This window comes from Camelina sativa, chromosome 15 (genome assembly GCF_030686135.1).
Source record: "Camelina sativa cultivar CO46 ecotype springtype chromosome 15, ASM3068613v1".
Taxonomy (NCBI): Eukaryota; Viridiplantae; Streptophyta; class Magnoliopsida; order Brassicales; family Brassicaceae; genus Camelina; species Camelina sativa.
This window is the reverse complement of record NC_141894.1, coordinates 11,866,203-11,891,101: the sequence shown is the minus strand read 5'-3', so window position 1 is coordinate 11,891,101 and position 24,899 is coordinate 11,866,203. Positions and strand designations below refer to the sequence as shown.

Below are 24,899 nucleotides of genomic sequence, written 5' to 3'. Positions count from 1 at the left end.
CAAAAGTTTCAAAATCAGTGAATAAAATAAGAACATTAGCAAAACGTTAAACAAAAGCCGACGTCAGAACAACAAAGAAGTGAAATATAAAATAACATAGCCGTTATGTGAACATGTTAACTTTGAACCCAAAACAAAATTATGAACATGTAATGTTATTGTCAAAAGAAAAGAAAAAAAATGTATGAAAAGGAAATAGTAACGGACAATGTCTAAATTACAAAACATTTAATTTATTAAATAATTATCTTAATTTAACACTATTACTTTAATTTAAAAACTTAACTTTTCGCCATGTGTCCGTCGCCGTTTCATCCTCGCTTCACTAATGAATTAATTAAAATGAGAAAAATTAAAAAACTCGTAACACCCAAAACGTATGAATCAGCAGAAATCTCACTTCAGTTTTTGGATCGATTTCCCAAAACAAACCCCCCAAATTAATAAAAAATCTCATCTTTTTTTTTTCATTAATGTTTCTTCTTCTTCTGATTCTGATCCCTTCTTCTTCTTCAGATTCTTCAAGCTCTGCATCTGCAGTTTTTTTTTTTTTTTTCTCTTCATCATTGTCTCCATTCTCTGCTCAACTTTGTTTGACTTCACCAAAGGCGAGTTTCCATAGCTGAGCTCTTTGACAAGGTAAAAGCTTTGAACTTTATCTGAATCTTTCACCAAGAAACTTTTATGTATTTACGGGTGCAGAGTCACTCATTGTAGTTTTGATTCAGTGTTTATGGATTTGACCGGAATATGAAAAGACAATGACTTTGTACGATTCCGATTTCTTTGTTAAAACGAGACATTTACGGAGAAAATATAGGGAAATAAAAATCGAATTTTTTTTTTGGGGATTTTTTTCAATTACTCTTTCATCTTGGATTGCAAGAAACCCTAAAGCTTAAAAGCTTTAACCTTTTTGTTTTGTTTGTGTGTGAATGTTTCAGGGGAAAAGGTTGTGTCTTTTCTCTAAACCGTCATGGCTACACTAAGCGATATCGGATTTGCAGCAGCGATTAATATCTTGACAGCGTTCGCTTTCTTCATAGCCTTTGCGATTCTTAGGCTTCAACCGGTTAACGACAGAGTCTATTTCCCTAAATGGTATATCAAGGGTTTAAGGAGTAGCCCCATTAAAACTGGTGGCTTTGCTAGCAAGTTTGTCAATTTGGATTTTCGATCTTACGTCAGATTCTTGAATTGGATGCCTCAAGCACTCAGAATGCCTGAGCCTGAGCTTATTGATCATGCTGGTTTGGATTCTGTTGTCTATCTCAGGATTTACTTACTCGGGTATATGTGTATCCTCTGTTGTTTGTTGACTGTTTTTGAATTTGTATGATCATTAAGTAGCAGTGTGGCTGAGCCTCAGCTTATTTGGTGTAATATTTTGCAGGCTGAAGATATTTTTCCCTATAGCATGTATTGCTTTCACTGTAATGGTGCCGGTTAATTGGACTAATTCGACGTTGGATCAGTTAAAGAATCTTACTTTTAGCGATATTGATAAGCTCTCTATATCGAATATACCAACTGGATCATCCAGGTGAAGAAACTTCTTTAATCTTTGTGGCTTTGGTTGTAAAATGTGGAAGCATTGGTTCTATTGAGGAATGTTCTGACTTGTATATGTACAGGTTTTGGGTGCATTTGTGTATGGCCTATTTCATTACCTTTTGGACGTGCTTTGTCCTACAACGAGAGTACAAGAATGTCGGTTCAATGAGGCTTCAGTTTCTTGCTTCTGAACAAAGAAGACCTGACCAGTTTACAGTATATACTCATTCTGAATCTCTTGGTCCACTCAGTTATACTTTTTGAGATTAAATGTCATATATGATTGATTGTCTTTTTGGATAAATTTAGGTCCTGGTGAGAAACATTCCTCCAGATCCTGATGAATCAGTCAGCGAGCTTGTTGAGCATTTCTTTAAGGTCAATCATCCAGACTACTACCTCAGTTACCAGGTAACAACTTTGGTTGTCTAGCTTAGGATGATCTAGTTGGAGATTTTGTTTCATGGTGTATTCATCTTCTGGTTTGACAAACCAGGCGGTCTACAATGCAAACAAATTGTCGGAATTGGTTCAGAAGAGGAAAAAATTGCAGAATTGGCTTGATTACTATCAAAACAAACACTCTAGGAATCCATCTAAAAGGCCTGTAATAAAGGTAAACCAATATATACAATCACATTGCTCTCTTCCTTTAGAAAGTGATCTTCTCTTTTGTTGAATCTTGATGTCTACTTACCTGAGCAGATAGGTTTTCTTGGCTGCTGGGGTGAAGAAGTTGATGCCATCGATCACTATGTGGAAAAAATCGAGGGTCTAACGAGAAAAGTAAAGGCCTTATTGATAATTTAATAAACTTGTTTGATCATTTCGTCGCCTCTTATTCAGACTGTACTTTGATGGTTTCAGATAACTGCAGAGAAAGAGACGGTAATAAGCAGCACGAAGTCGCTCGTGCCTGCTGCTTTTGTATCCTTCAAAAGGCGTTGGGGTGCAGTAGTTTGCTCTCAAACTCAACAGTCAAGAAACCCGACAGAGTGGCTAACCGAGTGGGCACCAGAGCCCCGAGACATATACTGGGACAATTTAGCATTACCATATGTTCAACTCACCATCCGAAGACTAGTGATTGCTGTAGCTTTCTTCTTCCTCACTTTCTTCTTCATGATCCCTATAGCTTTCGTACAGACACTCGCCAACATCGAAGGCATCGAAAAGGCTGTTCCTTTCCTGAAACCCCTTATCGAAGTGTATATAACAACCTCAACCTTAACTCTCTCTGTTTCTTTGTTTGTGGTGATGTCTCTCTGAACTCTTTGATTCCTCTTTGTGTTTGTGGACAGGAAAACAGTAAAGTCATTCATACAAGGTTTCCTTCCGGGTATCGCATTGAAGATATTTCTCATTGTCTTACCAAGCATACTGATGCTGATGTCGAAATTTGAAGGCTTCATAAGTAAATCTGCATTAGAAAGAAGATGTGCGAGCAGATATTACATGTTTCAGTTCATCAATGTTTTCCTCTGTAGCATAATCGCTGGTACTGCGCTTCAACAGCTGAACAGCTTCCTAAACCAATCTGCAACCGAAATCCCAAAGACCATTGGTGTGTCGATACCAATGAAAGCCACTTTTTTTATTACCTACATAATGGTGGACGGATGGGCTGGTGTTGCAGGAGAGATACTGAGGTTGAAGCCGTTGATAATCTATCATCTCAAGAACTTCTTCCTTGTGAAAACAGAGAAAGATAGAGAGGAAGCAATGGATCCAGGAACTATAGGTTTCAATACTGGTGAACCGCAGATACAACTCTACTTCATCCTCGGTCTAGTTTACGCAGCTGTTAGCCCCATTCTCCTTCCTTTTATCCTCGTCTTCTTCGGCTTAGCTTATGTGGTTTACCGTCATCAGGTTCGAATCCCAAATCCAAAGACCTCTGTTTTCTAAAGAAACTAAGATCTAACACAGCTTTTGTTTGCAGATTATAAATGTGTATAACCAAGAGTATGAGAGTGCTGGTGCGTTCTGGCCTGATGTTCATAGACGTGTAGTGATTGCACTGATCGTATCTCAGCTTCTTTTGATGGGATTGCTTAGCACGAAACGAGCTGCTCGTTCGACTCCTTTGCTTTTCATACTCCCTGTGTTGACCATTGGATTCCACAAATTCTGCAAAGGACGTTACCAACCTGTCTTTGTCAGATACCCTTTACAGGTAAGTAGTCTCTTCTGCTGCTCTATCAAGAAATGAGTCTCTCTTTTGTTTTGTTTTTGTCTTAATGGTGATATATGTTTGGCACTACTTTTGCAGGACGCAATGGTTAAAGATACGTTGGAACGAACGAGGGAACCGAATCTAAACTTGAAACCGTTTCTCCAAAACGCGTATGCACATCCGGTGTTTAAGGCAGCTGATAATCTAGCGAATGAGATGGTTGTGGAGGAGCCGGAGCCCAATAGGACGCCTGATTTAGTGGCGACTAAACGTGGCTCAAAGAGGCTGTTGTATAGTGGCTCTGCTGAAACCTTGACTTAGTAATATTAGTGAACAGTGTCGATGAGATTTTTCATGAATGATATTTTTCTTTTTAGGTAATGGAAGAAGTTTTCCAAATTTATAAGTTATATTGACTATGGAGATTTTGTAGTAAAAAAATAAGGGATAAGCGTGTCAAACAAAAGGAAAAAAAAAAGTCGGAAGTCGTAAATTCATGTGGTTTAGCTTTGATCGACCGGTTATAGGAAATGGATGTATTGGGTTGACTGTTTTAATTTTTCATTAGACCGGCCGGTTCAAATTACACAATTCACTATTTGATAATGCAATAGATTAAAATTTAAAACAAACTAAAATCTTCTGATATAACAATTTATAAAACACACTGTCTGTTCCAAACAAAAATGCACCCAGACATTTCAGTATACACTTAACTAACAAAATCATCTCAAAGTTAATCGCCCTTGAATTATACGGATAATAAAACATACTAAACCGTAAAGACAAATGTAAATGAAAAATACAAACATAATCCATAAACACATTAATTGAATTCTGTGTAAAATTTGAAGCTAAAAAATGATAACATTTCTCTTCATTTAAGAGATATGTGTTGCTTGGGTAGAAAATTTACTTTTACGTTGTAATTATATTTTTGATTAATTTTTTCCTAAGTATGTGATTCGTAGATTGAGTGTATTGGTTTTATTATTCGTTGGCTTTGAAAATCAGATTAATTAACAGTTATCGCTTATATGTGGTTATGAATTAATTAATCAACTGTCAACTATCTAAAACGCCAACCGAAAGAATTCATATTAGATTGATGTCGTATCCACACCATAATCAATGATGTAATATATGAATCTTGTTAAATTACTGATTATGTATCCAAATATTGGAATTTTATAAATTGTGAATGTTCAGTGCATCTTCTAATTTGATTGGACTGTTACAATCGTCAGAGATAACTATCTACATAGATTAATGATGAAGAGTTAATGAAGATACTTATAATGTCAAAATTATGTACTTTTGTTTTCATTTTGGATTGATAAAATTTGATCTATGAAGTTTGGATTACACCTTCTGAGATTTGAAATGTGTATTTTATACATTATACATGTTCTACAATATTTAAATTATGTATTCTACACACTCTTCATGTTCTAGGAATTTTAGAAGTTTTTTGTTTAACTATAATTAGAATTCTAATTTCTACGAAATTCATAATATATATTCTATACTTTCCTTTGTCTACAAAAATTTGAATACATTTTCAAACTGTTCATTAATCTGAACTGTTAATTACGTATTTTTAAGTTTTTTTCCTATATTCTATGAGAATTAAAATGAACTCGTTTAAAATTATAAAAAACATAATCGTAAAAAAAAAACTGAATATTTATATTATATTCACGATAGTTTTAGTATTTCTAAACACTTAAGTGCGACGGATGTTGTCAATTACATATAATTTGCAAATTAGGTTGATCAATCACTTAGAGACATAACGATAAGATCTATAATTATAAACATGTAAATACCAACCGACGACGTTCGGTTATATAGTTTTTCTTTTTTTTGTGTAACTATAGAGTTGGTAAAGTTGTGCAATATAATACTTTGTTGCCTCAAAATAAATTTGCTTAGTGTAATTACACTAAGAAAATTAAAAAAAAATTAATAACTCTAATAATAATATATATGGTAGATTTGATTAAAGGTATAACAGGATTTGAATTAGTAAAAAACATATTTCACCAATTCGAATCCCATACTTTTAATTTTTTAATTTTCTTAAAAAAAAAATGTTGTTTAATTTGTTTGTATCTTTAAATTATTAGTTTTAATTTTTTTTTTAAATTAAAATTTTGAGTCCTTCGTATCTCCAAATAAAAAGTGACTCATTTTTGACCAAAAAAAAAAAAAGTGACTCATTTATCATAGAAAAGGATAAATACGGAATTAACACAAAATACCAAAAAGCCTTTTGTCAAAAAAATTTCAATACACCACCCTTTTGCTCACCTGAATCTCTCAAACTCACGCCCTTTTACGTTGACATTGTTGATCCTGCGCCGCAGTTTCCGATTGATCGGAGGAGCAGGGATCTTGATTTTTCGCCGGAATGGACGAGGTGATGACAGCGGCGGGCGCGGGAGTCGGAAACAGGGCGTTGTACGGATCACCTCCGTCGCAGCATCTGTTTCCTCACAATCTCCCAATCTTCTCCGCTTTTCTTGCCTTCGCTCTTGCTCAGTTCCTCAAAGTTTTCACCAATTGGTCCGTTTCAAATCTTATCTGCTTCTTCTTCTTCTTTCGTATTTCTCCGATCTGTTATCGCGAATCCCTAGATGGGGATTGAACAAATTTCTTATCTTTAGGTCTTCGTTTTCAATAGATTGTTTAGATATTCAAAAACTTTTCTTTACCCTTCTTTGATTTGGTTTCAGAACTTTTAAGTAGCTAGAGATGGAGATTAGTGGATTGAAGGATGTAATTTAGAAAGTTGAATGTTAGATGTTTCAGGTACAAAGAAAAGAGATGGGACTCTAAACGGATGATTAGTTCTGGTGGTATGCCTTCCTCTCACTCTGCTACTGTCACTGCCTTAGCTGTTGCCATTGGCCTAGAAGAAGGAGCTGGATCACCCGCTTTTGCTATCGCGGTTGTCTTAGCATGTGTTGTGAGTGTTTTCTTCTCTTCTTGTTGAGTTGTTTCCAGTTTATCAGTGTCTCTTACAATGCCTTCTTTGTTTATTCGCTTAAAGTCTAAGTGTATTAAATATACAAAGTAACAGTCTTTCTTTCGCCTAGTGTAGAAAAGAGAGTAGAGACTTTGCTTTTCAACTAGCAAATCAGTTTTTGCTCAATCTTACTTACTGTTGTCCTTGTGAAGAGTGTCTTTGATTCCATATTAAAACCAAAGCATCTTACCTCTATCTTTGTAAATTGGGTTGTAGGTAATGTATGATGCATCCGGGGTCAGGCTTCATGCTGGTCGTCAAGCCGAGGTAAAGCCATAGGATAACTTATTAACATCTTCTTTTTTTACCTTCCTTTAAAGTTATGTGGTAGGGTTGTTATATGCTTTCTTAAACTTCAAGCCTTTTATATAACTTCAGCTGCTGAATCAAATTGTCTGTGAGTTTCCTCCCGAGCATCCGTTATCCACAGCTAGACCCTTGCGTGAACTGCTCGGCCACACTCCTATCCAGGTTTGCTCAACTCAGTAGAAATTTGTTTATACTTTCAACATTGCAAGTCTGTGTTTAAGGTTCTGGTATTTGTGCCTTCTTAGACTTGTGTTCTGTTTTTCAAAATAAATCTAGCAGGTTTGTTAAATTGTAGTGATAAGTCGGAGTAAGTCTGACCGGTTCCAATTAGGGTAATTTCCCTAGATGCACGTGTCATAGCAATGTTAGAATCAGTTTTGGATTTCATAAAGCTAGAACATTAGAACTGAAGTCAAGTCACGATATTTGCCATGTATCAACCAGAGTTCTTGTTGTCGAAGTTACGATCTATTGCTAAGTTATATGAGATTGGATTACAGGTTGCAGCAGGCGGGGTATTAGGATGTGTGGTGGCATATTTGATGAGGAGCACAAGCTAGTTTCTACTCAAGTATGGATCCAAAATTCTTTTGAAATCATAGACCCTTCAGAAACTATATAGATTTAGCGATCAAGGGACGCTAGATTATTGAAGTAAATGGAAATTGTTAAATGTGTGTAATATATAGATCATAGTTAGACTTGTCGTTGTTTAAGCTGTTCCTTCTCAACATTCTCTCTCTCTATAAATAATCTCTACTTTCGAAGCATTCTTAACCTGGACCAAACCTAGGCTTGTAACATTGTTGTGTGTCAAAGTATCTTTACCACTATTGATAGAAAATATCAGTATGAAGCTTTTGAGTCAGCCTAACTAATTCGAAGATCTGTTTTGGATATTGTTCTTCAATGACTGGCCATGGCTATGTAGAATCAGATTCCAGTTCAGATTACGGTGCTTCACGTTCTGCTTTTGCCTTTAGTGTCTATTGGTTTAAACTCTATTTCAGAGTGTTCAATAATAGTAAAGCCTGTAAAGGAGGTATCTCTGGTTGTTAAAAAGTCGACATGATGTCACATTTGGATAACATTTACGGAAAGGGACAAAGTTGTCAATTTAGTAGACTCGGCTTCTATAGTCAGGACTTACCATGCTTAGGTTCACACTAGTCATTGTCTTGTTCTGAATGCTACAACCTTATTACAATTTACAAAAAATGAAATCCCCCATCTAAGTTTGAAGATGGATCGAATCTATTAGACCTGCAATATACAGAGAGATAGATCATAGACCTCTGTGTTTACTTACTGCTCATACAATATAGTAATATTACATAAGCAAGTCCAACAGAACTTGCATAGAAGTACACGTGTATGTCTATCTGCGTGTACGTGTACTTGTCGATGCGTGTAACGGCGTAAAGTATTGTTCCTATTTCTACCGAAAGTGACGAAAACTGTGGAAGCAAGAATTTATTCACTTTGAAAGAAGCTGTTAGTTAAAGTTGAAAATAATATTCCAAACAAAATATTTTTTAAATAATCTCATCCTTTGTTTCAAGATTACAAAACCTCTTAGCTACAGAGCATCACTGTCAAGGAAAAAGAGCAAGCAGACAAGAAAATGGGATGTTTCGGATCATCAAAGAGTTCAAAAACAAGAAACCACAAACAAGAAACGATGACACGACAGAACTCATCTCCTCAACCTCAACCTCAAACGTTGAGAACCGAAGAAGTTCTGTTGCAGATTCCGAGATGTAGAGTCCATCTCATAAACGAATCCGAAGCCGTGGAGCTCGCCTCCGGTGATTTCAAGCTCGTTAAGGTCTTAGACAACGGCGTGACTTTAGCTATGATCGTGAGAATCGGACATGACCTTCAGTGGCCTGTGATTAGAGACGAGCCGGTTGTGAAACTCGACGCACGTGACTACCTCTTCACGCTTCCGGTTAAAGACGGTGATCCACTTAGCTACGGCGTCACCTTCTCAGGAGACGACAGGGACGTAGCCCTCGTGAACAGCTTGAAGTTATTGGACCAATTCTTGAGTGAGAATTCTTGTTTTTCGCATTCGGCTTCCAGTAAGGTTAACAAAGGAATCGACTGGGAAGAGTTTGCGCCAAGGATTGAAGATTACAACAATGTTTTAGCTAAGGCTATTGCTGGAGGAACAGGACATATTATTAGAGGAATATTTAGTCTCAGTAATGCTTACTCTAACCAGGTTAAAATCACACTAGAAGCTTTCTTCATATATATATATAATGAGAGATGATAATATATGTACATAATATGATTATAAGTTTTATGATGGAACAGGTTCACAAGGGAGGTGACATAATGATTACAAAAGCTGAGGAGAGCCAGAGAAATGGAGGAGGTTACAACAATGGACACTCCAGTGGCACAGAGAAGAAAAATGGAATCAACACAAACCTTCAACGGTACTCACTCTTTAGTTATATAAATGTACACTCAAAATGTGTCAAACAAAATTGAGACATAAATCTTTGTTCTTTTGTTATCATTGGCTGCTTTGTTGGATGGATGTAACATGTATATATATAGAGTGAGGAAGATGTCAAAGGCGACTGAAAATCTGAGCAAGACGATGTTGAATGGTGCGGGAGTTGTGAGTGGTTCTGTGATGGTCCCTGTGATGAAGTCAAAACCAGGGATGGCCTTCTTCTCTATGGTTCCAGGGGAGGTCCTCTTAGCTTCACTTGATGCCCTTAGTAAGTTGCATTTATTCAAAATGAAATGTTTCTTTTGGGGGTCAAAACTGGAACAAATAAAACATAATGAGGTGTAACGTTTGGGTTGATCTATTAGATAAGATACTAGATGCAACTGAAGCCGCAGAGAGACAAACTCTGTCTGCGACATCCAGAGCTGCTACCAGAATGGTCAGTGAGAGGTATATATTTCACCTTACAAATACAATCCTCAATTTGAGATTCATGTTTTCATGATAAGTCTCTAGTGAACATACACAATTTAAGAGTTTTTAGGGGAAAATAAAGTGATATAAGGACACATGTGGCAAAGCAGGTTTGGAGATAATGCTGGGGAGGCCACCGGAGATGTTCTAGCGACAGCCGGCCACGCGGCTGGAACTGCCTGGAATGTTCTCAAGATCCGCAAGACTTTCTATCCTTCATCTTCTCTCACATCCGGGATCGTAAGAAATGCTCCAAGAAAGTGATATATAGTGAGTTATATTTTCAGTTACTTTTGTCAACGTATGTTATGATCGATGGAAACCCCAAAACCAAACTCACTTTTTATATTTTGATTCTCTACATAATGATGACTGATCAGCTATAGTTTGTGTTATGTATTAATGAGCTACTTGAAATGTAATATGTTCCGCAAAGTGTGCAAGATATATGATTTTAGCTCACAAACCAATTTACAATGGGTACACTAAACAAGTTTAGTGTGTTGTTTTGTTTGAGTTCTAATCGATTAAACATTGTACGACAGCTAATATACATGAAAGATTAGTCAAACCAATTATTTTTTAAAAATTTGACGCCCTCTTCCTAATATACATATCAATCTCTCAATGTCGATATATAATAGTAAACTCTTTGATTTTGTCAATATTTTAGAACACAACATATAAAATGTAATGGTGGAGGATATCCTTTGAGGAGAATAATACACTTGGGATTAATATATACATACACTATCAATTTAAACCCCCCACAAGAACCAGTTTAGTGGCTCAATAAAAACAAGCAACTGATGAAGTCTTGGAAAATATGACACGGTCAGGTTTCGTTTAAATTTTCACTTTGACATGTTGATCAAGTTGTTTCTATAGATGAAATCAAATATTAGCAAGTTGAGCTACTTGTAATAACATTGCTAGTTCCAACTATAAACTAATTCTTCATTATCAAACTATACGATCATATTCTGTGGTCTTACGTTTTTATCATGGCTATTAATATGATCAAATGTTTTAAGTTTTTATGTCATTACCTTCCACCCTCCAATATTTCGAACGAGCCACACATAGAAACCACTCTTAAAGTACTGCCGTACTAAGAACAAAGACACAGTATGTCCTCATCAACCCAACAAAACCAATCTCCCCAAAACGTGAAATCCGAACCGTTGAAGCTAGCGTTGAGTTTCTCAGGGGGAGACGGAGAAATTGTAGGAAACCCTAATTTTCTAGAAGATTTCATGGGGGAGAAATCTTCGAGTACTTCTAGTAAAAATAGCAATGAAATTGATTGGGAGGAGTTTGCACCGCAGGCTGAAGAATACAAAAGCGTTGTAGCCAGGCCCGGCCCTTCACCCATTCGAATGAAACATTCGTATTGGGTCTCAAAATTTCGAAGCCCATTTTGCAAGAATTTTTTATAAAAAAAAAAATTAATAAGGCTTCAAACTTCCCAAAACTAATAAAAAAGCCTCATAATTTTTAAAAATGTCCAATAATAGGCTCCAAAAAAGTCCAAGAATTAGTTAAAAAGCCATATAATTTGAAAATATTCCATAACTAATAAAATACAGTAGGTTTTAAAATTAGAAAAAATCCTCAAAATTAGCAAAAAAAAGTCCATAATTAGCAAAAAAAATCTCAAAATCAAATGAGTTAATAAATAAAAATTTGTGAAAGCCCCAATATAGTTAGCAAAACATATTTCAGCTTTTATTATTTTTTTTTTAAAAAAACCTTAATTTTTTTTCTTTTTCGTATTGGGCCTCGGATTTCACCGGACCGGCACTGGTTGTAGCCAAGGCCATCGCTGAGGGAACGGGGCATATCATCAAGGGAATCTTCACTTGTAGCAATTCTTACTCTAAGAAGGTGATAGCCCCTCTCATGATTCTTATGAGAGTTAATATTCCATTATTGTGATTTAAATCTAGATATTAACACTTCTGTGTATAAATCATCTTACTTTTGTGTTGGTTTTAAAAAAAATACTATATGAACATTGAGATTTAAGACGCACATATAATTGTAGCTTTTTATATATTATATGGTTTTTATTTTCTAATAATAAAAACAGATTCGCAAGGGAGGAGGTGTAACAACGATTGCAAAAGAAGTTGAAGACAGAAGTGGTGACATATCAGAAACCGATGGAGGTGACAACAATAAGAAGAATAAACTCAACACAAATATTCAAAGGTATATATATATATATATATATCACGTTTTGTTGTTTTTAATGTCTAAACCCTGTAAAGAGTAAAGTTGTAAAATATTAGCATCGAACAATGAAATGTTGGGCTCTTGTCTCCTTCTTATGAACCAAATCATGACTATTTTATTGGATGTAACATAGAGTTGAGAAGCTCTGGAAGGCGAGCGAAGAGATAGGGCTCACGGTCTTAGACCATCATTAGTGGAGTAACCCACCAAAGTTACTCTCACATTTATTTATTATATAAATAATCATAAATTAAGTTAAGTAACTCTAAGAGAATCTAAGCAAAATCACTCTATTACTAGAGAACCCCAAAGAGGTTACTCAAACATTTAAATATTATGTTTTGGCTTAATTTGAAATGGGTTTGAATATTTGAGAATATGAAATGATAATAAGAAGATTTGATGATAAGAAGAATAGAAAGATAAGAGAATACAAATGAGAAGAACATATAGCAAATGAGGTTGAACAAAACATTGTCATATATAGGACTTCCGAAAGACACAACCAAACCTAAACCCATTCACGGGTTACAAAAGACAACAAGTCACAACTCGTGATGATGGGTTACAAAGGACAACAAGTCACAACGAGTTACAAGAACAACAAGTCGCAAAACCTGAAACAAAAGAAGAAAAAGTTAAACAAGTGTTAAACAAAGAACAGAACACAAGACGTGGTTAACCTACACTTACTAAAACAGAACAAGAACACAACCAACTCATTTACTACACTTACTTTATGTTTGCGGTTGGTTGTGTTCTTCGCCATTGATGTTAAACAGAACAAGAGCACAACCAAGCCGTGATGTTAAACAGAACAAGAACACAACCAAACAGAACAAGAACACAACCAAGAACAAAACAGAACAAGAACACAACCGCAAACAAAACAATATCTATCAAAATAGAACAAGAACAACAAAACCAACTCATTCATCCCAATCAAAACAGAACAAATTCTAACAATACCTAACAACAACATTTGCAATCTAGAGTAACATACCTTTTCAAGTGAGAAAACACAACCGTTGTGTCTACTTCATGTTTCCCTTCACGTCACCATTGAACCGCTACATCCAGTTGATGAAAACCTCGCACAAAACAATAACATATGCTATTAAGAACAAAACTTATAACCAAACCCTAGACTCGCACAAAACAACTCGATTACTAAGAACAAAACATTTAAGCAATCCAACAAACTAATCTCATATGCTACACCTACCAATACAAATCGACACAAACATTTAACCACACTAATCTCATAATCTACACCTATAAAGTCAAATCGACACAAACATCAAACAAACCCTAAAATTCTACACCTAATAAGTCAAATCGACACAAATATTTAACCAATCTACCAATTATCAACCACCCGAGCCTAATTACAACCACATGCAATCAATCGCATCTAACGATTTCGCCAAATTACAAACACATGAGAAACGAACCTTCTCCCTTCGATTAGTTGTGATTTGGACCTTGCCGTTAGCTTCAGGGCACCACCAGAAACAGCCGCCGTCATTGTCCCACCATATAGCAACCTCCACCGTCGTTTGTCGTGACAAACGAACCGTCGCATCTAACAATTTCGCCGATCTAGATGCCATCGCCTCCGGGTAAACAACTAACCATAAGATCTAAGTGAGAAAAATCATAGGATTCGACGAGAATCCGATTTCTCCGATTTCATCAACAATCGCCGTTTTTGTCTCCTTCAGAAACGAGAGAGAAGAGAGAGAGAGAGTCGGAAGGAAGGAGAAAAAAAAATGAGAAGAAAAAAAAATCGATTTTATATTTACCTACCAGCCAATCATGTAACGCCACGCCTCGTTCTTAAGGCGTTTCTGGAAATCCTTCCGACGGTAACGATACTCTTAAAATGGACCCATTTATGGGGTTTTTAATATTTTTTTGGGGCCCAAATATATAAGAAACCCACTGAGTCACGCCCAGTAATCATGCTCTTAGAAGGTGGAGATATGATGAGCAGTGTGATGGTAGCTCCGGTGGTTAAGTCGAAGTTAGGGAAAGCATTGTTATCCACTGCTCCAGGAGAGGTTATCTTGGCTTCACTTGATTCTTTTAGTAAGTAACATAGAATAGCTCCTTTAATTGCCAATCTCTACTCAACTTCATTGATTGATATCAAAGTTTTTGGGATCAAAATGATAAGAAATTAAAAAACAGATAAATTGTTTTTATGTGATCAATATATAGATAAAATACTTGGTGCTGCTGAGGCGGCAGAAATACAAAGTCATTCTGCCACATCCATGGCTGCTTCTAGACTTGTTAGTAAGAGGTAAAAAATTCACTTTGTGGTCCTCGAATTTGAAATTGAATTATGTATGGATACATTTCTTGAGTTAAATGTAACAAGTATTCACATTTTTGTGATCACCGCACTACAGTTTTGGAAAGAATGTCGGAAAAACCACAGGAAAATTACTAGAAACAACAGGCAGCTTAGGCCGAACCGCCTGGAATATTCAAAAAGCCCTCGAACCAACTTTTTCCATCTCACTCAGAAATTGTCAAAAATGCTCCCAGACAGTAATATGCATCTATATACTCTTTAATTTTTTTATTTTTATTTTTGACAACAAAATTTATCTTTAAAATTGTGTTACATTTTCATATGTTGTAATCAAATTGTGCAAGTCTTGGTTTTTTGGTCTACGAGCAAAGATTTAATACAATGCAAAAAGATCAAATATGAGCTTTTTAACGCCCATTTGCTTTTTATACACATCAAACTGGAACAAGAACCGGAATCCAAATTTTGGTTTATTTTGACTTTTGTTCTATTCTGAGACCCAAAGTCAACACCCGACAGAACCAGCAAATTAAAAGTACAGTTTACAGTAGTATCTCTCTAAAGTCTAAACTCCAGTACCACCATCCACCAGATAGGAGTTTCCCGCTCTAGGGGCTTATGTCTGAATCCGAACTAATCTGAAATTGAAACTCATGAGTCACTCCAATCTCACACTCCCAACGCTCTCGCTCACCGTAGCCCTAGTCCCTAAACACCCAATTCGTCAACTCCGATCTCCGATTCCTAACCGGAACTTCGCAAACCCTAAGCTTAATGCGATTCCATCTCATCTCGTCACGAAAAGGGTTTTCTTAGTTAGAGCCAAAGTCGACGGAGACGATAAAACCGGGAACTGGGTCAACCGGTTACCAATTCCAAGACTTGGAGCTGAGAATGTCTTCAGATTGATATCAAGCGCTACGGGAAGCCCCATTGGCCAGTTCATATCGTCCCCTGTGACATTTCTCCATTCTGTCGATCCTAGAATCAAATTGGTATATCGAATTCTTCATTCTATAATCCAATTTTGTGAAAATCGAGGACTCTGCGAAGCTTGTTGTGTTACTTTGCTATAACTGAGTTTTGGTATTTGCATATATGTGTTAGGTATGGTTATTAACTCTAGTAGTTCTACCAGCAAGAGCAAATATAGTTGTGCGTTTGGGACTTGTTCTATGTACAGCTCTTTTGTCAATCCTTGTTCTCCCAAGACAAGTATGGATGGTGAGTTCTTCTTTTTCCTCTGTCACAACTCTGTTTCTTTTGCTCTGCTTCCAACTTGTTTATATCTTCTCTCTTTTCATGTTAAGGATCAATTGGCGAGAGTGTCACTTCTTTCGGGTATTCTCTTCATAACCTTGGGGCTAGGTTCAGATGGTGCACCACCAATGCTTCAATCAAGAACACCACCATCTTCAATCACAAGCTTGCCTAATCTTCCAATGTCTTTAAGTGGTTATTCGTACATGTTACTGAAGTTTGGACCTTTGCAATTCACTAGGAAAGGTTTATCTGTTGGAAGCACAGCCGCATGCTTAACCTTTATAGTAAGTCTGTTTTGTTTGCTACTTCCACTCTTTTTTTTCCCCTTCGTTTAGTTCACTTAATGGAACATTTGGTGTTTTTTGTTGTCACAGATCTTTCAAAGTGCTAGTATTTGCCTTGCAACCACAACACCTGAGCAACTTGCACTAGCTTTACGTTGGTTCTTGTTCCCGTTGACATATATTGGTGTTCCAGTTGGTGAAATCATCCTCACACTCCTGCTTTCACTAAGATTCATTAATTTGGTTTTCGATGAGGTACAGATTCATCTCCCTGCTTAACGTATACAGTATCAATCAGCCTAGTTCTAAAACCACATAATGGTATGTTTCGTACATGTTACATTGTAGGTCCGAAGTGTTGCATTGGGGATCGTATCTCGAAGAGTAAACTGGCAGCAGCTTACTGTTCTGGAGACACTTGATAGTAAGTTTCTTCTCTCTTTTTTTTCAGACACAGTAACTTGTTTTTCTCAGTCTTTACACAACTCATCTTACTAGTGGCTGTTTTTGTAGTTTTCGCCTCATTCATACGCCGTATCTTCAAGAATATATTTCGCCATGCCGAGCAAATATCACAGGTCAAAAATAGATTTCTGTGTGGTGTTGAGAGGTCTTCCATTATTTGAAAATCAGATTTAAACTCTCTGTTGAAAAACTAAGCATTTTGTTCTGTTTATGTGCAGGCCATGATTGTTAGAGGCTTCAGAGGAGAGAGCAGTAGCCACAAGATCTACTTCTTCTCAGGCTCATCAAATAAGTTCGCAGATTTTGCATCAGTCTTGTGTTTAATCGGTATAATCTCAACCGCGCTCTTGTCCGAATACTTTCTTGTCTAATATTATTACTGATTGTTTCAATCTAATCTTTTCTTATACACCATAAAGAACAACTTTTTTTTTTTTTTTTTGTAAACTACCATAAAGAACAACTTGAACTCTTTCTTTATTTCTTGAGGTAAAGCAACAATTAGAGGTAAAAATCAAGATTTGAAAAATGTAATGTAAACTAAACTACGTCATAGGCGATAATGCAACAAAGTAAGTAAACTTAGTTGAGCGCAATTATATTTTAGGCCAATTTAAAAGAAACAAAAAACCATAAACGGACAAACAAAACAAACTAAATTAAACAACAATATGAAAATAGAAAGATACGTCTAGGCTAGAGATGCGTCGTTACGAGGAAACCAACGTTAAACAGAGAAGCCATCTTTGCCAATCTCTTCCTTCTTCTATTTATTCCATTAGAGTTACAAGAACTCACAAATTAAAGAGATCCGTAGATTTAAACTTCATTACCCAAAAAAAAACTGAGCAGGAACCGAAGAAAAGGACCATTTTTTTAAAACCCTTTTCTTCTTCCTTCTCTTTCCCACCATAACCTTTTTCTTCTTCTTTTCTTGGCATCCAAGGAAACACCTAAGACGCCATTTTTTTCTTTCTTTTTAGGGTTTTTCTTTCTCTTTTCTAATAGGCTTTCGGTTTTAATTGTTTGACGATGGGAACTGAAGTTATACGGCCTCAAAATGTTTTGGTTGACCGAATGAGAGATCCTCCGGCAACAATATTTAATCCTCGGAGGAATCATTTTAACCGGAAACCACCTCTCCGACCTGACCAAAGGAGAAGATTTGGCTCCGATGAGTTTAGAACGACGGCGAAGAACTTTGTTAGGAGAAGAGGAGAGTCTTTTGATTCATTTTCAAACATCAAGGTACGGAAGAGTTCACCGGAGGTCTCTGCCGACGATATTTACGCCGGATCATCTATGTTTGTTTTGTCTCCAGCACCGAGCTCATTACCTTTTCCGTCATTCTCTAGGAGGAATGAGAAATTAAACCAGGTTCTTGTCGTTTCCGTGGACGATTCGGCGTCTCAAGATCTCCGGCGACTTCTCCGGCTGGAGTTTTGAGGATATGGATGAACGGAAAAGTCGCTGGAATTGTCAGCTATTTAACGGTTCATCTGTAAATTATAAGTTATCGGAATTGACTCCGTTACTGTTTTATGAATCTCATCCTTCCCTTTTGAAAATTTATGTTTTATGAAGGGGTGGGGTGGGTATGAAAAGATAGTTATAAAAGTACGGGGTCAGATTTAGAAACAAATGTTAAATATTTAGCTGACTTTTTCAGTTCTTTGTGTAATGTGGAGATTTATTAAATATAAGAAACTCTTTTGGGGTCCAAATGTTAATTACTTTGAAAGGGCTAAAATATGTATTCCCTCGGGGAAAAATGTCATTTAAACCATGAACTTTCAAATTTTGGTCATTTAAACCATAAACTTTCAAATTTTTGTCATTTAAACCATGAACTTTGTTGTAGGCCATTTAAAACATCAATTTTTGTTGATTAGTTTTTTTAAACATGAAGTTTCGTTAACCAAGCCAAAAAAGATATGACGTTAAATCCAATAATTGACCTACTAACAGACGTTACTATGCTGTTAATCACTCTGTTACTGATAAAACGACGTCGTTTTAATTGAAGTTTTAGTTCGAAAAAATATCATTTAAACCATGAACTTTCAAATATAGGCCATTTAAACCATGAACTTGTAAATGTATGTCATTTAAACCATGAACTTTCAAATTTATGTCATTTAAACTATGAACTCGCCCTGGACGTTTGGTGAAAACTAGACAACCTGGAAATTTCGGTTATCGGAGCAAATCGAAGAGAGAAAGCCTATACGTTTGGCGCAATTGATTTGGATAATCCAATTTCGGTTCGGTAATCAAACCGATTGGTGTATTAGAAACCGCAGAAGTATATAAGCCTAATCAGCTAACCCGTTTAACCCTAGTTTAGTTTCTCTCTTCTTTCTTCGACACTGCCTCATGATGCGATTCTGATAAAGAGAAAGAAGAACATCAATTCATCCTTCTTTTTCGATCTTTGTCATGTATTTTGTGTCTTTTTGTTTTTTCTTGAGTCTTTTTCATTTATTAGGACACTACACTAGAGATTGAAAGATTAATTCTCTTGTTTTAGGACACTACACTAGAGTTTGAAGGATTGATCACCTTTTTCATGTATTATGGTTTAAATGACATAAATTTGAAAGTTCATGGTTTAAATGATATATATTTATAAGTTCATGGTTTAAATGGCTTATATTTGAAAGTTCATGGTTTAAATGACATTTTTCGAACTAAAACTTCTATTAAAATGACGTCGTTTTATCAGTGACGGAGTGATTAACGGCTTAGTAACGTCTGTTAGTAGGTCAATTATCGGATTTAACGTCATGTATTTTTTGGCTTGGTCAACGAAACTTCATGTTTAAAAAAGCTAGTCAACAAAAATTGATGTTTTAAATAGCCTACAACAAAGTTCATGGATTAAATGGCCAAAATTTGAAAGTTCACGGTTTAAATGACATTTTTCCCTATTCTCTTGGGGTACAAAAAGTATTTTAAGTTTAAGGTGTAATCCAAAAATATATGTGTAGAAGAGAAATATTTAGATTATGTTTATTAGTTTACAGCTATATTTTTGTGCTTGTGACATTTATCTGTTTTGAACATTTTAGGAATTATACAAAATTTATTTTAAACTTATGTCATCCGACATTATTTTCATTTTCATTAATCACCTTCAACTTGTTACATGTTTGACCATCTTTGTCAAATCACTCAGTTAGCAATTTTTTTTAAAAAATAGAAAATATCTAAACAAAAAAAACTCCTTTTCATTTTCATCTTTGGGTTAGATCACAATTGATCGACTCCACTGAATTACCCACATAGTGTCTCCGCATCAATATTAACTATCGAAAATGTTATAACCTTTCTAGTTATCTTTGCTTTTATAATTTTTATTTAGATTATATGGAACAAAACCATAATACTAATTTAATTTATTTGAAGAAAAATAATTGATTTGACATGATGTTACCAAATTGGAAGTTACTCCTAAAAACAATAATGTTTTGGCGTTTCACCATGGTGTCGAGTGTAGAGTGACAAAATAAATCTTGATTTTCTTAGAGCAACTTTGGTAGATAACTATGGTAGAAGAAAAAATAGAGAGAATGACATTTTGGTAGAAATAGTTAGTAAATAACGTTTTTTCAGGTGGGGTAGAGGGACGATAAATACTAAACTAACCTTTTGAAAAATGTTTTAATGAAATAATATATTTATTTGAAAAATCTACGGCAATAAAAAATCATGCAGCACCTGAAAATTATATGAATTTTTTTTATAAATAGCATTTGATATTAATAAATTAATATAATCATTGAAGTAAATATAAAATAGCATTTCATATATTTACAAGAATGAAAACAAACATGCACCATCTTAAAATTACATGAATTTTTCTTGTAAATAGTATGTGATATTAATAAAATAGTATAATCATTTGAAGTAAATATAAATAACATGATTTTTTCTTAATCTCATATGTCATGCCGGTGTTGCAGAGATATCCGACCAGAGGGAGGGAGGGAGCAAGCACCGATAATGCCAAACCAAAAGAAAGAAATTAAGATATAGAAGTAGAGATCAGCAGCAGAAGAGTGGGAAATTGGAAAATGAGATCCAATGATAAAGAGATCGGATGAAGAGGATAGTGAAAGAAATAAAGAGGAGATCCAGAAAGATAAAATAAAAGTAAATGATTTGGTGGTAGTGGTGATGGTGATGGTCGCCATTAGAAACATGAAGATGGAGAAGATGGTGGTCGCCGTTAGGGGAAGTGAACACAAAGGAGAGAAGAAAGAGAAAATAAAAACAAAAAGAGAAAGAGGGAGAACCATGTAATTTTAACATACATAGCCGACATACACACATGAGCCATAGTTAGTTTATCTATTTTTCTTAATTTCATGGTTATCTAGTTTTTTTTTTTGGGCAACCAAACTCTTAAACTGATAAAACGACGTTTCATCTACACAAGAGGGAGAGTTGAACTACGGGCTTGTGTCGCGAGATTGTCAGCGATCAAGTTTTGGTTCTGAGGGATGAAAAATAAATTACAAACAGAGAAACAGATTGAGAGATCTAGGATGTCGTGGAGAATCCCGTGAATGTCTTTCGAGTGGAACTTCGCATTCAAGGCCTTGACTAACAATTGAGAGTCCGAGGCAAAAGAGATGTGTGTGAAACCCGAAGCAATTGCAACTTCCACTGCGGTGAGAGTTGCCGCCGCTTCGGCCATCAACGGGGAGTGGACATGATCCACCAGATCTGAGCCCTGTAGGAGGATGTGATCATTCCGATCTTTGAAAACCCAGCCAAGTCCTGCTTTTGGTGCTGTTATCCATGAGGCATCTGTGAAACAGGTGACCATGTTGTTGCTTTGGTATATCCCGCTTGGAGGGAGAGGGATTTTAACTGGTGGGGGGTTTGTAGCTTTTTTGGATTGGGCTTCTTGCCATTCTTTCGCTCCGATGGTAGCTAGATGGAGGGCATCTTCCGGTAGGATCTGTTCCTTATTAAATAGAAGCTTGTTGCGAGAAGTCCATAGGACCCAGAGAATCCATGGGGTCAGGGGACCACCGCCAACGCCAGTAGGTGGTAAGCAAACCAACTGATTTACTGTCTTGATGCCTTCAGAGGTTGATGTTATCAGTTGAGGGACGAAGGCGGTACTGAAGGGGGCCAAATCACAGACTTTAGTCGCGAAAGGGCAAGTGAAGAACAGATGGAGTTCCGACTCGATCCCGGTACAATGCAGGCAATTAACATTCCCCGAGATATTGTGGTGAGTAAGATTACTTCCCACTGGAATGGCTTGTTGTAAAATTTTCCACATCAGGAGTTTTACTTTTTGTGATGCCTTAATACTCCAAATATTTTTTTCCCAGCTAAAGCTATCAGGGTGCAGGGAACTACCTGAGGGAGGTGGACATTGTTTGTATGATTGACTTGCATTGTAACCTGCTTTTGTGGTGTATTGCCCATCAGATGATGGTAGCCATGCCCACTTGTCTGGGGCGCCTTTCTTGCTAGGTTTAAGCTTTAAGATGTCATCTTTATATGCCGGTAGCACTCTGTTGAGATGATAAATGTTCCAAGAGGATGTACATGGTGTAAGGAGATCCGCCACTGACCATGTGTGGGTTTCCGCAGTTGGAGGTCCCATTGGGGTTGTAAGCCACAGGCTAGTCCAGAGAGGGATTGAGTTACCTGAACCGATAAGATATCCCACATGGGGTTTTAACAAATCTCTACCAATGCATATGCTTCGCCAGCCGTGTGATGCCGAGTTTGAGACTGGACAGTCCAAGAACCTTGTACTGCTGCAATATTTCCCAAGGAGGACCCTGGCTAGTAGACATTTGGGTTGGGTGAGCAGCCGCCAGCTTATTTTAGCAAGGAGGGCATCATTAAAGGACATAATGTCTCTGAAGCCTAAGCCCCCCAGTTTAAAAGGTTTAGTCATCTTCTTCCAGGAGATCCAACACATCTTTTTCTTCTCTGTATTATTATCCCACCAGAATCAAGTTAAAGCAGGTTGAGTTCTTTTGCAGAGATTGTTCGGAGGTTTGTAGCAAGACATTGAGTATGTGGGCATAGCAGGTAGGACCGATTTCAACATAATAAGTTTTCCAGCAGATGAGAGGAATTTGGTGGACCAACTTAAAGCTCTCTGTTTTATCTTGTCTACTATCTCACTGAAGAGGTCCTTTTTCTTGTGGCCAAACAGTTCAGGTAATCCCATGTATTTTCCTTGTCCACCTTCTCTTTGAATGCCAAGGATTCTCTTTGCTATTTCTTTTGCTGCTTCTGGGGTCTTAGCCGCAAAGGTGATCGAAGATATAGATTGGTTAATTTGTTGACTGGATGCTTGTTCATATAGCTGCAGGATGCTCTTTAGCTTTGAGCAGCTTTATGGATCCGATAGACAAAAGAACATTGTATCATCCGCAATAAAAGGTGGTTGACTCGGGGCTACCTGAAGCTACTCTGAGGCCAAGTAAACTACCTTGTGATTGGGCTTTAGAGCATAAACCAGACAGAACCTCGCTGCAAATAATGAACAGATAAGGAGAGAGGGGATCACCTTGACGGATGCCTCTCTCAGGGGTGACTGATCCGCGGGCCTGTCCATTCAAAAGGGATGAGTATTCCACAATATTGATACACTGCATGATCCATTGGATCCAGGTTTGGTGGAAACCCATTCTTTCCATATCTTCTTTAATGAAATCCCATTCAAGCCGATCATAAGCCTTGCTCATATCAGTTTTAACGGCCATATAACATCTCTTCTGTGCTTTAGATGTTTTCAGGTAATGGAGGGCTTCATGTGTGATCAGCACGTTATCAGAGATGGCTCGCTGAGGGATGAAAGCAGATTGGTTCTCTGATATGCAGCCATGTAAGATCGGTTGGAATCGCTTTGCTAGGATCTTAGAGATTAACTTATAGTAAACAGAGCATAGAGCGATTGGCCTGTAGTCCGAGACTTTCTGTGGATTAATGATCTTAGGTATAAGCCTAACATTGGTTAGATTTATCTTTTGAGGTAGGGAACCAGAGGTGAAAAAAAGCTGGACTTCAGAGATGATATGGGTCCCATTGTATCCCAGTTTGCCTGGAAGAAGCTCGCTGAGAAACCATCGGGGCCCGGCGCTTTGTCTGCGTGTATGGAGAAACAAGCATTCTTTATCTCAATCGTTGTGGGCAGGGCAGTGAGCTTTTCATTCATTTCCTCTATGATGCACGGATCAAGTCCTACTTCTATAACAGCTCGTCTTGTGCCAGGTACTGAATTAAACATACTTTGAAAGTACTTGGAGATAATATCAGATATCTCCTTTTCCTCATACACTGGTATGCCATCAGGTTCTTCAATAACAAATATGTTGTTTATGGCATTACGGGATTTTGTTGTCGCATGAAAAAAACCGGTGTTTTTATCTCCAAGTGTCAGCCACAGGTTACAGCTTCTTTGTTTCCAGAAGGCTTTTTCCTTTTGGTAGGCAGATAAGAGTTCTTTATTCAAAGAATCTATGATTTCCTATGGAGCCGTATCATCAGAAATAGCTTCCTCCAGCTGGTCTCTAAGGTTAAGAATTTCCTTCTGACTGTTCAACGATTGGTGTTTGCTCCATCTTATAATGTGTTCTCTGCAGGTTCTAAGGCGGAGGTCAACACAAAGGTCAGGATTTGCATTCCAGGCCTCGAAAACCAGCTTCTTGACGTCAGGATTCTTTCTAAGCCTCCTATCGAATCTGAAGAGACCCAGTCGTTTCTTCTTTTTTGGATCGAAAGAGGTATCTGGGGGTCGATGATCATACCCTTCAAAGCGAAGGTATTCACTTCTACCTGAGGGATAGGCTAGAATCCATTCACTATTAGTCATGGCTCGATCAAGTCTACATCTGACTAAGTGTGTATGTCTCTTTCCACGCCAGGATAGGCAGTTTCCAATATGCTTGAGATCATACAGATCATTGGTGGACATAAAGGATCTAAGATCCGAGAAGGAACTTTCCGGACGTTGAGGTCCTCCCACCTTTTCCGACTGATGAACAATGTCATTGAAATCTCCTGTGATAATCCAAGGAGATGATCTTTCGGCAGTATACTCTTGGAGACGGTTCCATGCTTCCACTCTTTTTGCTCTATCAGGTTCACCATATAGAAAGGTAGAAAAGAAAACTTTCCTTTTGCTTTTATTCTTGTGTCAATATAGTGAGGACAGGAATGGAATATTTTAACTTCAACGCTTTGCTTCCAGAAGAGTGCTAAGCCACCGGCTCCAGGTGAGATAGGTGGCACTAGATGTTTAAAGGGGTAGTCTAGCCACTGTAGCGATT

At 36.9% G+C, this 24,899-nt stretch overlaps 7 protein-coding genes and 1 long non-coding RNA gene across 9 annotated transcripts; 6 read left to right on the top strand and 2 right to left on the bottom strand.

The window, feature by feature from the left end:
• Nucleotides 1-118: 118 nt before the first annotated feature.
• LOC104746595 (hyperosmolality-gated Ca2+ permeable channel 1.5) lies at nt 119-4,129 on the top strand. The gene is made up of 11 exons (XM_019237169.2): nt 119-639; nt 945-1,290; nt 1,394-1,543; nt 1,635-1,770; nt 1,864-1,965; nt 2,051-2,170; nt 2,260-2,340; nt 2,422-2,762; nt 2,856-3,426; nt 3,497-3,730; nt 3,827-4,129. Exons 2-11 carry the CDS (start codon nt 977-979, stop codon nt 4,049-4,051), a joined length of 2,274 nt encoding a protein of 757 aa, XP_019092714.1. The 5' UTR covers nt 119-639; nt 945-976; the 3' UTR covers nt 4,052-4,129.
• Nucleotides 4,130-5,944: 1,815 nt separating this feature from the next.
• Nucleotides 5,945-7,840, top strand: LOC104746590 (uncharacterized). Of its 2 annotated transcripts, none has more exons than XM_087488691.1 (5): nt 5,945-6,298; nt 6,545-6,701; nt 6,978-7,028; nt 7,140-7,232; nt 7,571-7,840. In XM_087488691.1, the coding sequence occupies exons 1-5, from the start codon at nt 6,144-6,146 to the stop codon at nt 7,628-7,630; spliced, it is 516 nt and encodes a 171-aa protein (XP_087344817.1). In that variant the 5' UTR covers nt 5,945-6,143; the 3' UTR covers nt 7,631-7,840. The 2 variants fall into 2 exon arrangements, with proteins under 2 accessions (XP_087344817.1, XP_087344818.1); XM_087488692.1 differs by having other exon boundaries at nt 5,959-6,298; nt 6,536-6,701.
• Nucleotides 7,841-8,530: 690 nt separating this feature from the next.
• Nucleotides 8,531-10,484, top strand: LOC104746589 (senescence/dehydration-associated protein At4g35985, chloroplastic-like). Its single transcript, XM_010468106.3, has 5 exons — nt 8,531-9,297; nt 9,393-9,517; nt 9,642-9,808; nt 9,906-9,990; nt 10,125-10,484. Exons 1-5 carry the CDS (start codon nt 8,695-8,697, stop codon nt 10,276-10,278), a joined length of 1,134 nt encoding a protein of 377 aa, XP_010466408.1. The 5' UTR covers nt 8,531-8,694; the 3' UTR covers nt 10,279-10,484.
• A 660-nt stretch (nt 10,485-11,144) lies between these two features.
• LOC104748401 (protein EARLY-RESPONSIVE TO DEHYDRATION 7, chloroplastic-like) lies at nt 11,145-14,564 on the top strand. The gene is made up of 6 exons (XM_010470048.2): nt 11,145-11,298; nt 11,828-11,901; nt 12,107-12,228; nt 12,386-12,428; nt 14,202-14,343; nt 14,476-14,564. The coding sequence occupies exons 1-6, from the start codon at nt 11,145-11,147 to the stop codon at nt 14,562-14,564; spliced, it is 624 nt and encodes a 207-aa protein (XP_010468350.2).
• On the bottom strand, nt 12,599-13,407 carry LOC104746588 (uncharacterized). Its single transcript, XR_760919.3, has 2 exons — nt 13,256-13,407; nt 12,599-12,869 (listed from the first exon to the last, which is right to left on the bottom strand). It is a non-coding gene; the product is annotated as an uncharacterized LOC104746588 (long non-coding RNA).
• A 464-nt stretch (nt 14,565-15,028) lies between the features above and the next one.
• LOC104746587 (protein ABCI12, chloroplastic) lies at nt 15,029-17,101 on the top strand. Its single transcript, XM_010468104.3, has 7 exons — nt 15,029-15,570; nt 15,683-15,799; nt 15,886-16,122; nt 16,213-16,377; nt 16,471-16,546; nt 16,636-16,700; nt 16,806-17,101. Exons 1-7 carry the CDS (start codon nt 15,229-15,231, stop codon nt 16,956-16,958), a joined length of 1,155 nt encoding a protein of 384 aa, XP_010466406.1. The 5' UTR covers nt 15,029-15,228; the 3' UTR covers nt 16,959-17,101.
• Nucleotides 17,102-17,410: 309 nt separating this feature from the next.
• On the top strand, nt 17,411-18,311 carry LOC104746586 (uncharacterized). The gene has a single exon (XM_010468103.3). It carries the CDS (start codon nt 17,620-17,622, stop codon nt 18,031-18,033), a length of 414 nt encoding a protein of 137 aa, XP_010466405.1. The 5' UTR covers nt 17,411-17,619; the 3' UTR covers nt 18,034-18,311.
• Nucleotides 18,312-21,019: 2,708 nt separating this feature from the next.
• LOC104748400 (uncharacterized) lies at nt 21,020-22,216 on the bottom strand. Its single transcript, XM_010470047.2, has one exon. It carries the CDS (start codon nt 22,214-22,216, stop codon nt 21,020-21,022), a length of 1,197 nt encoding a protein of 398 aa, XP_010468349.2.
• Nucleotides 22,217-24,899: the final 2,683 nt, after the last annotated feature.